This window comes from Meles meles, chromosome 17 (genome assembly GCF_922984935.1).
Source record: "Meles meles chromosome 17, mMelMel3.1 paternal haplotype, whole genome shotgun sequence".
Lineage (NCBI taxonomy): Eukaryota > Metazoa > Chordata > Mammalia > Carnivora > Mustelidae > Meles > Meles meles.
This window is the reverse complement of record NC_060082.1, coordinates 47556915-47575451: the sequence shown is the minus strand read 5'-3', so window position 1 is coordinate 47575451 and position 18537 is coordinate 47556915. Positions and strand designations below refer to the sequence as shown.

The 18537-nt window shown below is 37.7% G+C and overlaps 1 protein-coding gene across 1 annotated transcript in view; it reads left to right on the top strand.

Moving 5' to 3' along the window:
• HMCN1 (hemicentin 1) overlaps positions 1 to 18537 on the top strand; it is a 498146-nt gene that overhangs the window by 356745 nt on the left and 122864 nt on the right. The window contains exons 47-48 of the mRNA XM_045983171.1: positions 4400 to 4513; positions 5104 to 5190. Of these exons, the coding sequence (XP_045839127.1) occupies positions 4400 to 4513; positions 5104 to 5190 (201 nt within the window). The remainder of the gene's footprint in view (positions 1 to 4399; positions 4514 to 5103; positions 5191 to 18537) is intronic.

Below are 18537 nucleotides of genomic sequence, written 5' to 3'. Positions count from 1 at the left end.
AGGATAAGTTAGTTTCCTGTGAGTTAGGACTTTATCATTATTCAGCGTATTTCTCATCTGATTATGTAAGAAAGTCTATTAGCTTGTCCTTTATGGACCAGTGCAAGCATGAAGAGAGGGGTCTTGATGCCATGCCCCAGGTGTCTGCGCCTCACACCTTTAGTAATGATTTGGGTACAGACCAAGAAAACAATCTTGCCAAGCTGTGGTTAAGAAAAGGCTTGAACACTTTGAAGAATACCCAATGTGTTGAGTGAAGACATCTGAATTCAAACACACCTCACCCTGGAACATTTGTGTTTAACCTAACAAAATGAAAGTTAAACAAACTCCTGTGCTTACATTAAAAAAAAAAAAAATGATGAGGGGCACCTGGGTGGCTCAATGCATTAAGCCTCCCATTCTTTTTTTTTTTTTTTTTAAGATTTTATTTATTTATTTGACAGACAGAGATCACAAGTAGGCAGAAGAGCAGGCAGAGAGAGAGAGGCAAGCAGGCTCCCCACTGAGCAGAGAGCCCGATGTGGGGCTCGATCCCAGGACCCTGAGATCATGAACCTGAGCTTAAGGCAGAGGCTTTAACCCACTGAGCCACCCAGGCACCCCAAGCCTCCCACTCTTGATTTCCTCTCAGGTCATGATCTCATTGTTGTGAGATCAAGCCCTGCATTGAGCTAGAGCTGAGCAGGGAGTTCTCTCCCACTCTCTCTCCCTCTGCCCCTCACCCTGCTCGCACTCTCTCTCTCTCTCTTTAAAACAAATAAATAAATTTTTTAAAAATGATGAAAATGTAGGTGACATATAGCTTCAGAATTCTTCATATAAGATCTCTGAATTGTGTTTGTTATTCAGTATGCATTAACAGTGTAATGTGGTTATCAAGAAAATAAATGTAATATTTTACACTAATAAAATATATTTTCATGATTAAAAAAAGGAAGAGACCAGTTGTATTCCAACTTACTCATTAGGAAGACTAGAGGAAGGATATGTTGACAGTATTTTCAAAGAAGGGTAACCATGATGGTAAATTATTACAACATAATTTACATTTCTGATTGTATTTAACCTGGAAAAATAAACTGCGTGAAACCTTATGGTTACATAGTGAAAATTAAATTCAAATACTTGAAGAACCATGCCACAGAAAAAGATTATGTTGGTTCTGTCTAGTTCCAGAGGTTAAAAGCAATGCCAGTATGGAAGATTCTAGGGACAGATATTGGTCTGAATATAAGCAACTTAAAAAATGTTTATATTGTTTAAAGTCAAGGTGAACTAATTTTAAGAGTAAGTGATCTCCTACTTCCAAATTTGTTCAAACGAAGTTTAAATTTCTACTTTTGAAGAGTTTTTTCAGAAAAGATCCTTTCCTAGTGTTTCAATTAGGTTTAAATAAGGTCCCTCTGTTTTTCAAGATGGTCTGTAAATGATAGAAGCTTGATGAAGAATATGTATTGCTATCATTATTATATTTATTGCCTATAATTCTCATTAGATTCATGATCTCAAGCAAGTTACTTAACTTTGCTAACTTCCATCTCTTTACTTATAACATGAAGGTATTAATAGTATTTGCTTCTTACAGTTTTTGTAAAGATGAAATGGTTCCATGTATGTACATAAAGCAGTTAATACAGCACCTGCTTATATGGTAACATCCAATATACATTTACCATTGTCATAGACAACTGGGTGAAAGGTCTAGGTGTCTCTATCCTGGGAAATTTTCCTATTTCCTTACTACATTGTTTTACTTTGCATAGGTGTCCCAGTCTCTGTTGATCTTAGGAAATGCATACTAATGGCAAAGGTTTTATTACACTTTGGTTACCAAAATCCCGAGCCCATTATCTTCCTGTCTTGAAATAATCCTCATATCTTTGACTTTTTGAAATTCTTGAAATCACTGAAAAAGTAGGACTCTTTTTAAATATAATAGCTACATCAGGGCTCCCGGAAATGAAAAAGGCAAGATCGTTGTGATGTACCGCTATCACGAAAAGTGAGGAACTCTGGCTTATTATAGACATATGGGAGTGGCATTTTGGTTTTATTTAGTTTTGTTTTGCTTGACTAGCAGCTGGAGATCCCTGAGTGAACACATTAAAAGTATTTGACCTTGTGACGCTGCCAAAGGAGTCATTCAGTTTTACAGTCTGAACATGTGTATTGTGCAATAGATGAATGAGAATCAGATGAATGGCATATGACTTGCTTGGTCATTGGTCTGCTGCACACTTCTATTCCATTAAGATTAATTCTCCTGTGACTTTAAGTACAGATTTTCTAAAAGCAGTATTTTCTGAAGACCCTGTCATTGTTAGGAAGTTTTCTGCCAAGAACAGATAGCTGCTATAAGAATTTAATAGGTACAAGAAACATCTCCATTTAAGTAGAACTTACTGTCCGATCTTTTTGTTGTTTTTCACTGGATTAAGTGAGAGGACCAGGAAACGAGAGAAAGACCATGAGGCAGGAGGCTGAGGTTCGCATAGCTAGCAGTAACTCTTAACAGCTGTACTGATCGGATATCTCTCAACTGGAATCATGTTATGGTCTCACTAACCTGAAGTAGCAGTGAGTGCTTGACTCCTCACCTAATTAACACGAGGGGGAAGGGGGTTTGACATGTTTAGATAATTTCTGTATTTAACTTTCCTTATTTAAATGCAGTTGGGGAAAAAAATTGAATCTTGTAATCAGCTTTGTTTATGTAAATAAGTTACTACTGAGTTTACCTTTCAACCAGTTGAAGATGGGGAGGTTGCTTCTAGAAAAAGCTCAGTGACAGCTTGTTGTGTTTAGAAAAAGAGAAAACAGATGGACTTTCCTGACAAATCTAGAGCCAGGTGGATATTCACATGAAAATTTCATGTGCTGCCATTTCAGTTTGTTTTAGTTCCAGTTCAGGGTTCCAAGCAAAGATATACCAGGTAGAAAAGTATTATGAAATCTAAGACATGATTTACTTTTTTGGTTTTTTCCCTGAAAATTTACTTCTCAAATGATTTCAAGGACTCTCTCAGTGCCTGTTTGTTCTCTACAGGCTTTGTTTCAGGTCCATTTTCTGGCTCTTCTTCGTCTGTCCTTCGATGAAGTTTCTTTCCAAATCCCACCCTTTTGCATGTGAGAGTTGCCCTCTCAGTCTGCAAGCATTTCTTGGATGAAGAAGTGTAACCTTTATTACATAGATGTTCAAAATATAAAAAGTAATAAAGCAGAGTTGCATGAGCAAATCAAGGGACCCCGTGTAGACTTGGATCGAAATAATTCTAGGATTCCATGATACTCCATTGAAAACCAGTAGTCGGTCTTCGGGGTTTCTCCCATTCCTCCCATACTGATGTCACCCCAATCTGGGATGCTGGTGTAGACCCCTTTCTCACATTCCCATTTCACAACTCAGTGGCAAACTGGGAATCTTTTCTCTCTTTTTTTTTTAAAGAGTTTATTTATTTATTTGACAGAGATCATAAGTAGGCAGAAAGGCAGCCAGAGAGAGAGGAAGGGAAGCAGGTTCGATCCCAGGACCCTGGGATCATGACCTGAGCCAAAGGCAGAGGCCTTAACCCACTGAACCCCCCAGGCGCCCCTGGGAATCTTTTCTCAACCACCCTGTCATAGTTGTCTTTCTAAAGCACAAATCTTTTTGTCTGTTTGCACACTTCCATAGCTTTTAGTGAACGCAATAAAGTCCAGGTTCCTTAGCATAGCATTCAAGGGCCCATGGAATCTGGGCATTTGCCAGCCATTACCCCAGCTAGCCTCATCTGTCTCTATTTGCTCCACCTGCTCTCCTCTAAGTACCAAACTCACATCTGCTTTCTACTCTATATCCACATTCGTACTCTACCTATAATGGTGTCTCTCAACTCTTCCATGTAGTAAAATAAACTCGCCTTTAGGGCACCTGGGTGGTGCAGTCAGCTAAGCATCAGACTCTTAGTTTTGGTCCAGGTCATGATCTCAGGGTCATGAGATCAAGCCTCATATTAGGCTCTGTGCTAAGTGCAGAGTCTGCTTGAGATTCTCTCTCCCTCTCCCTGCCTTTTCTGCTCATACACTCTCTCTCTCTCTCTTTCAAATAAATAAATAAATATATATACTTACCTCTTAAGATTACGTTCAAATATCATGTCTCTGAAACTCCATATTTTTGCTTGTTGTCACCTAGCATTGTATTTATTTTTTTAGCCATTGAACCAGAAAATTCTTCTGAATTATCTTTTCTGCTGCCTATAAGCTTAAAGCATATGATTTTTTAAAAGCTTGATATTTATGAATGTTAAAGTCCTTTGAAGTATGTTGACTGAATTTTTTCCAAATTGAGCATTACTTGGCCAACTGGTAAAGTCACAGATTTCTTCTTGAGTCATCTGGTGGTTTGCTTCCCCAGGAGGCAGGACTCTGCGGTTGATGCAGACCAGAGTAGAAGATGCTGGCCAGTATACTTGTGTTGTAAGGAATGCAGCTGGTGAAGAAAGAAAAATCTTTGGGCTTTCAGTATTAGGTATTTTTATAATTTTCAATATCTAGAAAAACAATGTAATTGGCTTAATACATTCTGGATATAGTTAAATTTTATCTACAGCTTGATCTCACACTTATGCATTTGCTGGCCCCTGGACTGACCCTCTTGGCAGTAATTCAATGTTAGAATAATTTGGATGTGATCAGTTGGGTTAAAATGGCTGAAATGCTGTGTCTTTTCAGTTCACAACTGTTGAGACTGATAACTTTTTTAATGTGAATACTTATCAGAGTTACAGTGGGAGAAATAAATGTCTAATAAATGTTCTTATTAAGCTGTTGACATTTTTTTTACTTGTTGACATTTTTATCCAGACTGTATAACTTCTGTTACAACAAAATTCATTATAATTGAATTCACGACATCTAAGTTTATATCTTAAAATTAGAATTGATCAAAATGGTTTTATGACATTATTCCGGTAAACACACAATGATAATTTAGGGGTTTGTTTTAAACGTTACGGCTTAATAAATATGTAAACATGCCTTTGGAATAACAACACTGCTGTTAGAATTGTTGCTTACTTTTTCTGTTTTTTTTCTTCATTTAATTTTCTTTTTCTTAAGTGCCACCTCGCATTGTGGGTGAAAATACATTGGAACATGTGAAGGTAAAAGAGAAGCAGAGTGTCACACTGACCTGTGAAGTGACAGGTAAGGGACTTAGCTCTTGAACTTCTGCTATTCTCCACTCACTGATTATTTATTGTCTCCACTATATATCGTAATTAGTTGAGAAAAAGTCAAACTACTATAATAAGCATTTGAAATTGAATTCTAGTTGAGAAGGACCAGTGGAAGTGTAGGAGGAAATTTCTCAGATTCTGTGGAATTAAGAGTACTCCTACACTGACAAATTTTACCATCTTTACCAGTGATGCAGTGTATTATTGTTGTAAAAGGAAATAAATCTCTAAGAGGACATTTCAAGTCTGTTTAGGTTTTTTTGAGTTTTCTGTTTGTTTGCTTGTTTGTTTTTAGTAAAGATGGTCATGGAGTTTTAAAATGGGAGTAGCACATAACATCTTATAGAAAGCCAGCGTTTTAGGGGAAATTTGATTAGCTTATTTCATAGTTTATATGCCATGCATGAGCAGTAAATTTAAGTAAGCAAAGAAATGTTTCTACTTTAAGAAAGGTGTATATAAAGAAATGTGTTATATACTATTACTTAGCCTGCTATTTTTTTTTCCCTAGAAATGTTATGGTAAGTAACAACTGTTGCATAGGGACCAGCCTACTAAATTTCATAACATCCTCCCCTTGAGGTCGAGTTTGTTGTTGTTGTTTTTTTTTTTTTAACATTGGCATTTGGTTTTCAGTTATTCTTTATTTTTTCTCTTAGTTTTATTGAGATATAATTGACATATAACAATGTATAAGTTTAAGGTGTACAACATAATGATTATATGTATATAGATAGATGATAGATAAATAGATGGATGAATATATACATCAAAATGAGCACCACAGTAAGTTTAAACATTCATCATCTCACGTAGTTACAGGTTTTTTTTCTTGTGATGGAACTTTTAAGATCAATTCTCTTAGCAGCTCTCAAATATATAACGCTGTATTGTTAGCGGTAGTAACCGTGCTGTGCATTACAGGCCCAGAACTACTTATCTTATGACTGAAGTTTGTACCTTCTGAGCACCTTCAGCCATTTCACCCACCTTCCTCTGTCTCTGGCAAGTGCCAGTCTTTTCTTGGTTGCTGTGATCTTTGATTTTATCATGTCACACATTTAAGTGAGATCATACAGTATTTGTTTTCTCTGCCTGACTTTTTCACTCAGCTTAATGCCCTCACCATCCATCCATCCTGGGGCAAATGGCAGAACTTCCTTCTTCTTTATGGCTGAATGACATTCCATTGTGTATGTATACGCATACACATATGTATACAAACACACTCATACACACCTCATTTTCCTTATCCATTCACCTGTCAATGGACACTTAGGTTGCTTTCATATTTAAATTATTGTGAATAATGCTGCAGTGAACATGGTAATGCAGATATCTTTTCAAAATAGTGATTTCAATATTTTCAAATATATGCCCAGAAGGAGAATCACTAGAGCATCTGGTAATTCTGTTTTTAATTTTTTGAGATCTCCATACTGTTTTCCGTAGGAGCTATGTCAATTTGCACTTCCACTAACTGTGCACAAGTGTTCTGCCTTTTGTCCACATATCTCTTGTCTTTTTGAGAATAGCCATTCTAACAGGTGTGAGGTGATATCTCATTGTGGTTTTTATTTGCATTTCCCAATGATCAGTGATGTAAGCATTTTTTCATGTACCTGTTTGCCACCTGTATGTTTTCTTTGGAAAATGTCTATTCTGGTCTTTGCCAATTTTTAAAATTGTATTATTTGACTTTTTGCTATTAAGTTCCTTATGTATTTTGGATATTAATCCTTCATCAGATATGTGGTATGCAAATATTTTCTCTGCTTCCATAGGTTGCCTTTTTATTTTGTCAGTGATTTCTTTTGCTAAGCAGAAGCTTTTTAGTTTCATGGACTCCCACTTGTTTATTTTTATTATTATTCTTTCCCACTATGTTATATTTATTTATTTTTTAAAATTTTTTATTTTTTTATAAACATATAATGTATTTTTATCCCCAGGGGTACAGGTCTGTGAATCGCCAGGTTGACACACTTCACAGCACTCACCATAGCACATACCCTCCCCAGTGTCCATAACCCCCCTCTCCCAACCCCCCTCCCCCTAGCAACCCTCACTTTGTTTTGTGAGATTAAGAGTCACTTATGGTTTGTCTCCCTCCCAATCCCATTTTGTTTCATTTATTCTTCTTCTACCCCCTTAACCCCCCCCATGTTGCATCTCCACTTCCTCATATCAGGGAGATCATATGATAGCTGTCTTACTCTGATTGACTTATTTCGCTAAGCATAATACCCTCTAGTTCCATCCACGTCATCACAAATGGCAAGATTTAATTTCTTTTGATGGCTGCATAGTATTCCATTCTGTATATATAGCACATCTTCTTTATTCATTCATCTGTTGATGGACATCTAGGTTCTTTCCATAGTTTGGCTATTGTGGACATTGCTGCTATGAACATTGGGGTGCACGTGCCCCTTCAGATCACTACGTTTGTATCTTTAGGGTAAATAGGATAAATAGGGTAAATTGCACTCAGTAGTGCAATTGCTGGGTCATAGTGTAGTTCTATTTTCAACATTTTGAGGAACCTCCATGCTATTTTCCAGAGTGGTTGCACCAGCTTGCATTCCCACCAACAATGTAGGAGGGTTCCCCTTTCTCCGCATCCTCGCCAGCATCTGTCATTTCCTGACTTGTTAATTTTAGCCATTCTGACTGGCGTGAGGTGATATCTCATTGTGGTTTTGATTTGTATTTCCCTGATGCCGAGTGATGTGGAGCACTTTTTCATGTGTCTGTTGGCCATCTGGATGTCTTCTTTGCAGAAATGTCTGTTCATGTCCTCTGCCCATTTCTTGATTGGATTGTTTGTTCTTTGGGTGTTGAGTTTGCTAAGTTCCTTATAGATTTTGGACACTAGCCCTTTATCTGATATGTCATTTGCAAATATCTTCTCCCATTCTGTCAGTTGTCTTTTAGTTTTGTTAACTGTTTCCTTTGCTGTGCAAAAGCTTTTGATCTTGATGAAATCCCAATAGTTCATTTTTGCCCTTGCTTCCCTTGCCTTTGCCGATGTTCCTAGGAAGATGTTGCTGCGGCTGGGTTGAAGAGGTTGCTGCCTGTGTTCTCCTCAAGGATTTTGATGGATTCCTTTCTCACGTTGAGGTCCTTCATCCATTTTGAGTCTATTTTCGTGTGTGGTGTAAGGAAATGGTCCAGTTTCATTTTTCTGCATGTGGCTGTCCAATTTTCCCAACACCATTTGTTGAAGAGGCTGTCTTTTTTCCGTTGGACATTTTTTCCTGCTTTGTTGAAGATGAGTTGACCATAGAGTTGAGGGCCTATTTCTGGGCTCTCTATTCTGTTCCATTGATCTATGTGTCTGTTTTTGTGCCAGTACCATGCTGTCTTGATGATGACAGATTTGTAATAGAGCTTGAAATCCAGAACTGTGATGCTACCAACTTTGGCTTTCTTTTTCAATATTCCTTTGGCTATTCGAGGTCTTTTCTGGTTCCATATAAATTTTAGGATTATTTGTTCCATTTCTTTGAAAAAAAATGGATGGTATTTTGATAGGGATTGCATTAAATGTGTAGATTGCTTTAGGTAGCATAGACATTTTCACAATGTTTATTCTTCCAATCCAGGAGCATGGAACATTTTTCCATTTCTTTGTGTCTTCCTCAATTTCTTTCATGAGTACTTTATAGTTTTCTGCATATAGATTCTTAGCCTCTTTGGTTAGGTTTATTCCTAGGTATCTTATAGTTTTGGGTGCAATCTTATAGTAAATGGGATTGACTCCTTAATTTCTCTTTCTTCTGTCTTGTTGGTGTAGAGAAATGCAACTGATTTCTGTGCATTGATTTTATATCCTGACACTTTACTGAATTCTTGTATAAGCTCTAGCAGTTTTGGAGTGGCGTCTTTTGGGTTTTTCACATATAGTATCATATCATCTGTGAAGAGTGATACTTTGACTTCTTCTTTGCCGATTTTGATGCCTTTAATTTCCTTTTGTTGTGTGATTGCTGCTGAGGCTAGAACTTCTAGTACTATGTTGAATAGCAGTGGTGATAATGGACATCCCTGCTGTGTTCCTGACCTTAGCAGAAAAGCTTTCAGTTTTTCTCCATTGAGAAGGATATTTGTGGTGGGTTTTTCATAGATGGCTTTGATAATACTGAGGTATGTGCCCTCTGTCCCTACACTTTGAATAGTTTTGATCAGGAAGGAATGCTGTACTGTGTCCAATGCTTTTTCAGTATCTATTGAGAGTATCATATGGTTCTTGTTCTTTCTTTTATTAATGTGTTGTATCACATTGATTGATTTGCGGATGTTGAACCAACCTTGCAGCCCTGGAATAAATCCCACTTTGTCATGGTGAATAATCATTTTAATGTACTGTTGAACCCTATTAGCTAGTATTTTGGTGAGAATTTTTGCATCTGTGTTCATCAAGGATATTGGTCTGTAGTTCTCTTTTTTGATGGGATCCTTGTCCGGTTTTGGGATCAAGGTGATGTTGGCCTCATAAAATGAGTATGGAAGTTTTCCTTCCATTTCTATTTTTTGGAACGGTATCAGGAGAATAGGAATTAGTTCTTCTTTAAATGTTTGGTAGAATTCCCCTGGGAAGCCATCTGGCCCTGGGCTTTTGTTTGTTTGGAGTTTTTTGTTTTTTTTTTTTAATTTATTTATTTATTTATTTATTTGACAGATAGAGATCACAAGTAGGCAGAGAGGCAGGCAGAGAGAGAGGAGGAAGCAGGATCCCTGCTGAGCAGAGAACCCGATGTGCGGCTTGATCCCAGAATCCTGGGATCATGACCGGAGCTGACGGCAGAGTCTTCAGCCCACTGAGCCACCCAGGTGCCCCAGTGTTTGGAGATTTTTGATGACTGTTTAAATCTCCTTACTGATTATGAGTCTGTTCAGGTTTTCTATTTCTTCCTGGTTCAGTTGTATTAGTTTATATGTCTCTAGGAATGCATCCATTTCTTCCAGATTGTCGAATTTGTTGGCGTAGAGTTGCTCATAGTATGTTCTTATAATTGTCTGTATTTCTTTGGTGTTAGTTGTGATCTCTCCTCTTTCATTCATGATTTTATTTATTTGGGTCCTTTCTCTTTTCTTTTTGATAATTCTGGCCAGGGGTTTATCAATCTTATTGATTCTTTCAAAGAACCAGCTCCTAGTTTCATTGATTTGTTCTATTGTGTTTTGTTTTTTTTTTTTGGTTTCTATTTCATTGATTTCTGCTCTGATCTTTATGATTTCTCTTCTCCTGCTGGGTTTAGGGTTTCTTTCTTGTTCTTTCTCCAGCTCCTTTAGGTGTAGGGTTAGGTTGTGTACTTGAGACCTTTCTTGTTTCTTGAGAAAGGCTTGTACTGCTATATATTTTCCTCTCAGGACTGCCTTTGCTGTGTCCCACAGATTTTGAACTGTTGTGTTTTCATTATCATTTGTTTCATTTGTTTTCAATTCTTCTTTAATTTACTGGTTGACCCATTCATTCTTTAGAAGGATGCTGTTTAGCCTCGATGTATTTGGGTTCTTTCCAAATTTCCTCTTGTGATTGAGTTCTAGCTTCAGAGCATTGTGGTCTGAAAATGTGCAGGAAATTATCCCAATCTTTTGATACCAGTTGAGACCTGATTTAGGACCCAGGATGTGATCTATTCTGGAAAATGTTCCATGTGCACTAGAGAAGAATATGTATTCTGTTGCTTTGGGATGAAATGTTCTGAATATATCTGTAATGTCCATCTGGTCCAGTGTGTCATTTAAGGCCTTTATTTCCTTGTTGATCTGTCCTTGGATGATCTGTCCATTTCAGTGAGGGGAGTCTTAAAGTCCCCTACTATTATTGTATTATTATTGATGTGTTTCTTTGATTTTGTTATTAATTGGTTGATATAGTTGGCTGCTCCCACGTTAGGGGCATAGATATTTAAAATTGTTAGATCTTCTTGTTGGACAGACCCTTTGAGTAGGATATAGTGTCCTTCCTCATCTCTTATTATCTCTTCCTCATCTCTTATTATAGTCTTTGGCTTAAAATCTGTTCCTTGGATGATCTGTCCATTTCAGTGAGGGGAGTGTTAAAGTCCCCTACTATTATTGTATTATTATTGATGTGTTTCTTTGATTTTGTTATTAATTGGTTGATATAGTTGGCTGCTCCCACGTTAGGGGCATAGATATTTAAAATTGTTAGATCTTCTTGTTGGACAGACCCTTTGAGTAGGATATAGTGTCCTTCCTCATCTCTTATTATAGTCTTTGGCTTAAAATCTAATTGATCTGATATAAGGATTGCCACCCCAGCTTTCTTCTGATGCCCATTAGCATGGTAAATTGTTTTCCACCCCCTCACTTTAAATCTGGAGGTGTCTTCGCATCTAAAATGAGTTTCTTGTAGGCAACATATAGATGGATTTTGTTTTTTTATCCATTCTGATACCCTGTGTCTTTTGATTGGGGCATTTAGCCCATTAACATTCAGGGTAACTATTGAGAGATATGAATTTAGTGCCATTTTCTTGCCTGTAAGGTGGCTGTTACTGTATATTGTCTCTGTTCCTTTCTGATCTACTACTTTTAGACGTTCTCTTTGCTTAGAGGATCCCTTTCAATAATTCCTGTAGAGGTGGTTTGGTGTTTGCAAATTCTTTCAGTTTTTGTTTGTCCTGGAAGCTTTTTATCTCTCCTTCTATTTTCAATGATAGCCTAGCTGGATAGAGTATTCTTGGCTGCATGTTTTTCTCATTCAGTGCTCTGAATATATCATGCCAGCTCTTCCTGGCCTGCCAGGTCTCTGTGGATAAGTCTGCTGCCAATCTAATATTTTTACCATTGTATGTTATAGACTTCTTTTCCTGGGCTGCTTTCAGGATTTTCTCTTTGTCACTAAGAGTTGTAAATTTTACTATTAGGTGACAGGGTGTGGACCTATTCTTGTTGATTTTGAGGGGGGTTCTCTGCATCTCCTGGATTTTGATGCTTGTTCCCTTTGCCATATTAGGGAAACTGTCTCCAATATACCTTCTGCTCCCCTCTCTCTTTCTTCTGGAATCCCAATTATTCTAATGTTGTTTCATCTTACAGTGCACTTATCTCTCGAATTCTCCCCTCGTAGTCCAGTAGCTGTTTGTCCCTCTTTTGCTCAGCTTCTTTATTCTCTGTCATTTGGTCTTCTTTATCACTAATTCTTTCTTCTGCCTCATTTATCCTAGCAGTGAGAGCCTTCATTTTTGATTGCACCTCATTAATAGCTTTTTTGATTTCAACTTGGTTAGATTTTAGTTCTTTATTTCTCCAGAAAGGGCTTGTATATCTCCAGAGAGGGTTTCTCTAATATCTTCCATGCCTTTTTCGAGCCTGGCTAGCACCTTGGGAATCGTCATTCTGAAGTCTAGATCTGACATATTACCAATGTCTGTATTGATTAGGTCCCTAGCTTTCGGTACTGCCTCTCGTTCTTTTTTTTTGTGGTGAATTTTTCCGCCTTGTCATTTTGTCCAGATAAGAGTATATGAAGGAGCAAGTAAAATACTAAAAGGGTGGCAAAGACCCCAGGAAAATGCGCTTTAAGAAAACAAATAAAGAAAAAATATAACAAAGAAAAAATATATATATTAGATAAACTAAAACGTTAAGTTTTAAGTTATTAGTTAAAAAACGTTAAGAAAGAAAAGGGTAAAAGTTAAAAAAAATTTAGCAGAAGAAAAAAAATTGAAAAAAAAATTAAATTAACCACAAGACTAAGGAATCATGGGGAGAAAGCCATGAGTTCTGTGCTTTGCTTTCTCCTCCTCTGTAATTCCGCTGCTCTCCTTGGTATTGAACCTGCTCTCCTTTTTTTTTTTTTTTTTTTTTAAAGATTTTTTTTTTATTTATTCATTTGACAGAGAGAGAGATCACAAATAGGCAGAGAGGCAGGCAGAGAGAGAGGAAGGGAAGCAGGCTCCCCGCGGAGCAGAGAGCCCGATGCGGGGCTCGATCCCAGGACCCCGAGATCATGACCTGAGCCGAAGGCAGCGGCTTAATCCACTGAGCCACCCAGGAACCTGCTCTCCTTTGTAGGTGAACTTGGTCCTGGCTGGATTTCTTGTTGATCTCCTGGGGGAGGGTTCTGTTGTAGTGATTCTCAAGTGTCTTTGCCCGAGGCAGAATTGCACCGCCCTTACCAGGGGCCGGGCTAAGTAATCTGCTCGGGTTCACTTTCGGGAGCTTTTGTTCCCTGAACTCTTTCCATAGAGTTCCGGAGGACGGGAATGAAAATGGCAGCCTCCCAATCTCCGGCCCAGAGGAGCCGAGAGCTCGGGGCCCCACTCCTCAGTGCGCCCTCACAGAATATCGCCCAATCACTCCCGTCTCCCTGGCCTCTGGCCACGCTCTGTGCTCACCCAGCCTGCGACCGCTTCAAGGCAACCCCTAGCTGAGAGCTCACTCCTTGGCTCTGTCTCTGTAGCTGGCTTCCCCATTCTAATACCTGCGAGCTCTGCGACACTCCACCACCCCGAAACTTCTGTGACCCTGTGGGACCTGGGGCCACACTGACCCCGCGTGGGCTTCACCCTGGTTTAGCCCCTGGAGCGATGTCCCTCAGCGGAACAGACTTTTAAAAGTTCTGATTTAGTGCTCTGTTGCTCCGCCACTTGCTGGGAGCCGGCCCCTCCCACCACAGTCTATCTTCCCTTCACTTTGGATTCACTTCTCCGCCAGTCCTACCTTTCAGAAAGTGGTTGATTTTCTGTTTCTAGAATTGCTGTTCTTCTTCTCTTCGATCTCCCGTTGGATTTTTAGGTGTTTGCAATGTTTAGATAAGCTATCTAGCTGATCTCCTGCTACCTGATGTAGTCTCAGCCTGCTACTTCTCCACCATCTTGACTCCTCCTATTTTTGTTATTTTTGCTTGTGATTTTAGTGTCATATCCAAGAAATCATTTCTCAGGCTGATGTCAAAGAGTTTTTTCCCTATGTTTTCTTCTAGGAGTTTTATGATTCCAATCTTACACTTAAGTCTTTAATCCATTTCAAGTTAAGTTTTGTGAATGGTGTAAGACAGGGATCTAGTTTTATTCTTTTGCATGTGAATATCTATTTTTTCCAACATCATTTATTGAAGAAGCTACCTTTTTCCGTTGACTATTCTTGGATACCTTCTCCAAATATTAGTTGACCATATATGCCTGAGTCTATTTCTTTGTGCATAATTCTGTTCCATTAGTCTATGTTTCCTTTTTAAATGCCAATGCCATACTGTTTGGATTACCTTAGCTTTGTAATATAGTTTTGAATCAGGAAGTTTGATGCCTCCAAGCTTTGTTCTTTCTCAGAATTAATTTGGCTGTTCAGGTCTTTTGGAGCCAAATGAATTTTAGTACTAGTTTTTCTTTTTTCTTTCCCCAAAATTTTTAAAAACTTTTTTTTTAAATTTCTTTTCAGCATAACAGTATTCATTGGTTTTGCAACACACCCAGTGCTTCATGCAATATGTGCCCTCCCTAATACCCATCACCTGGTTCCCCCAACCTCCCACCCCTCCCCGCCCCTTCAAACCCCTCAGGTTGTTTTTCAGAGTCCATAGTCTCTCATGGTTCATCTCCCCTTCCAGTTTCCCTCAACTCCCTCTCCTCTCCATCTCCCCATGTCCACCGTGTTATTTGTTATGCTCCACAAATAAGTGAAACCATATGATAATTGACTCTCTCTGCCTGACTTATTTCACTCAGCATAATTTCTTCCAGTCCGTCCATGTTGCTACAAAAGTTGGGTATTCATCCTTTCTGATGGAGGCATAATACTCCATAGTGTATATGGACTACATCTTCCTTATCCATTTGTCTGTTGAAGGGCATCTTGGTTCTTGGCACAGTTTGACAACCGTGGCCATTGCTGCAATAAACATTGGGGTACAGATGGCCCTTCTTTTCACTGCATCTGTATCTTTGGGGTAAATACCCAGTAGTGCAATTGCAGGGTCATAGGAAAGCTCTATTTTTAATTTCTTGAGGAATCTCCACACTGTTCTTCAAAGTGGCTGCACCAACTTGCATTCCCACCAACAGTGTAAGAGGGTTCCCCTTTCTCCACATCCTCTCCAACACATGTTATTTCCTGTCTTGCTAATTTTGGCCATTCTAACTGGTGTAAGGTGGTAGCTCAATGTGGTTTTAATTTGAATCTCCCTGATTGCTAGTGATGATGTAGAATCTTCATAGTGAGTGCCTTGAATCTATAAATGACTTTTTGTTTTGTTTTGTTTTCGTGTTTTATGTTGAAAATAAATGTCTTTGAGTGGTATGGACACTTTAATAATACTAGTTCTTCCTATGTGAATATAGGATATGTTTGCATGTATTCATGTCTTTTTCAACTTCTTTCATCATTAGGTAACTTTCACCTCCTTGGTTAGATTTATTCATAATAGATTCTTGTCTGAATGATCTTTCCATTATTGAGAGTGGGTATTAAGGTCCCCAACTGTTATTGTATTGCTGTTTATTTCCCCCCTTTAGTTCTATTAGTATTTGTTTTATACATTTATTTGCTCCAATGTTGGGCACATAAATATTTACAGTTACTATATCTTCCTGAGAATTGACTTTTTTATCATTGCATAATGACCTTCTTTGTCTCCTTTGACCATTTTTAGCTTAAAGTTTATTTTGTCTGAGATAAATGCAGCTATTCCTGCTTTCTTTTGGGTGTCATATGCTTGAAATATCTTTTTACATCCCTTCACTCACAGTCTGTGTATATTTGAAGCTAAAGTGAGTCTCTTATAGGCCCCATATTAGTGAATCTTGTTTTTTATAATGCATTCAGTCATTCTCTATCTTCTGGAGAATTTAATCCACTTATGTTAAAGTAATTATTGATGGGTAAGGACTTACTATTGCCTTTTGTTCATTGTTTGCTGGTTGTTTTGTTGATCCTTTATTCCTTGCCTCTTCCCTTGCTATCTTCTTTTGTGATTTGATGACATTTTGTAGCAATATGCTTTGACTCCTTTATCATAATTTTTTGTTCAACTAGTATAGGTTTGTTGTTTTTTTTTTTTACCATGGGGCATACATAAAATATTTTATATCTTATTGTAGGCTGATAACAGCTTTACATTGATAGTATAGGTAAACTTTACTTTTACTTCTCTCCCCCTCACATTTTAGGTTATTGATGTGGCAGTTTTTATACTTTTTACATATATCCAATAACAAATTATTGTAGTTATGATTACTTTAAATACAGTCACTTTCTAACTCTTAAACTAGAGTCGTAAGTGAATTACACACCACCATTACAATCATAGAGAATATGACTTTAACTACATATTTTCCTTTACCAGTGACTTTTTGTACACATATTCATATATTTTACATTAATTATCATCCTTGCATTTCCACTTGAGAATGTCCTTAGCATTTCTTGAAAGGCAGATTCAGTGGTGATGACTGCCTCAGCTTTTGCTTGTTCAAGAAAATGTTTATCTTTCCCTCCTACTTTGCCAGCTAGAGTGTTCTTGATTGACAGTTCCTTTTTCTTTTAATATTTTGAATATATTATCCTATTCTTTCCTGGCATACAAAGTAGGTCTTATTTTTGAAAAATCAGCCTAAAGTCTTATGGGGTTTCCCTTAAAATATACTTTTCTCTTGCTGCTTTCAAATTCTGTCTTTGTCTTTGACTTTTGAAAATATGATTATAATGTGTCTCAGTATAGCCCTTTTCAGTTCAACCAATGTTGAGGTCCTTTGGGCCTCATTAATCTGGATGTTCATTTTCCTCTCCCTATGTTTGGGAAGTTTTCATACATTATTACTATAAATATACTTTCTGTCCTTTTCTCTATCGCTTGTCCTTCTAGAATTCCCATAATGTATATGTATATTGTTTCTGTTAGTAGTATTCTGTAAGTCCTATAGGCTTTCTTCACTGTTTTCTTCTTTTTCTTTTTTTGCTTCCTTTCTCTTCCTTTCTTTTCTCTTTTCTTCTTCCTTCCTTCCTTTCTTTCCTCTCTTTCTCTCTCTCTCTCTCTCATTTTTTCTTTCTCTTCTGACTGGATAATTTTAATGACCTATCCTCTAGTTCACTAATTCTTTTTTTCTTCTTGGTTGAGTCTACTGTTGAATCTCTCTGTTGAATTCTTTTTTTTTTTTCCCCCTTTTATCTCTGTTGAATTCTTAACATCAGTCACTGTATTCTTCAGCTCTAGGAATTCTGTTTGTTTTGATGGTTTCTATTTGTTTGTTCATGCACTATTTTCTTAATTTTGTTTAGTTGTCTATGTTCTTCTAGTTCACCAAACCTCTTTGAGAAGATTATTCTGAATTCTTTGTCAGACAGTTAGTTCACAGATTTCCATTTCTTTAGGGTCATTATTGGAATTTAAATTCTTTTTTTTTTTTTTTAAGATTTTATTTATTTATTTGACAGAGAGAGAGATCACAAGTAGGCAGAGAGAGAGGAGGAAACAGGCTCCCTGCCGAGCAGAGAGCCCGATGCGGGGCTCGATCCCAAGACCCTGAGATCATGACCTGAGCCGAAGGCAGCGGCTTAATCCACTGAGCCACCCAGGTGCCCCCATTATTGGAATTTAATTAGTTTCCTTTGATGGTGTCTTTTTTACCTAATTCTTTGCATTGGTATCTGCACATTGGAGTCAAGGGTCTCCTCTTCTAGGCTCTGTAGGTTCACTTTGGCAAAAATAGTCATTCACCAGAACAGCTTGGTGTTCTTCATGGGTCATCTGGTAGCATCCTTGCCAATGGGGTTTGTTCCTATGGTCTCCATTTGTTTGAGACCCCTGCCTGAGCCCTGAAGTTAGGTAGGGATTGATGTTGATTGGAAACAGTTGGAGAGTTCTGCTCACTGGGTTTCTCGACTGAGTGCAGCTGTAGGATAGGCTCTGTGGTTGCCTGGATTCTCTTTTTAGGCTTCCCCATCAGGTGCTATATTTCAGCAGTTGGGCAGGCCTCCAAATTTGCTTCCCTGCCTGGGTAGGGCTATAGAACAGGCTCCGTGGTTGGAAGACCAAGCCTTCCAATTTTAATATCTTATCCTAGTACTTTTTCCTAATAGAACTTGTTTTTTGGCTTTAAATTTTTTTAATTATTAGCGCAACTTAAAAATTAATATTTAACATAAGTCTCATGTTAAAACAAAAAGATCTTTTTCCATAGGTGAATTATTCCATTAAAGGAATAATTAATATATCTATGTCTCTGTCTACCTGTTATATATACATATACTAGAATCCTGGTATAAACTGGTATAAACTGAAAATATCTGTTGGTTGAATTGTTTACTTCAAAGTTTTTCCTTTTCTATTGCTTGCTTTCAA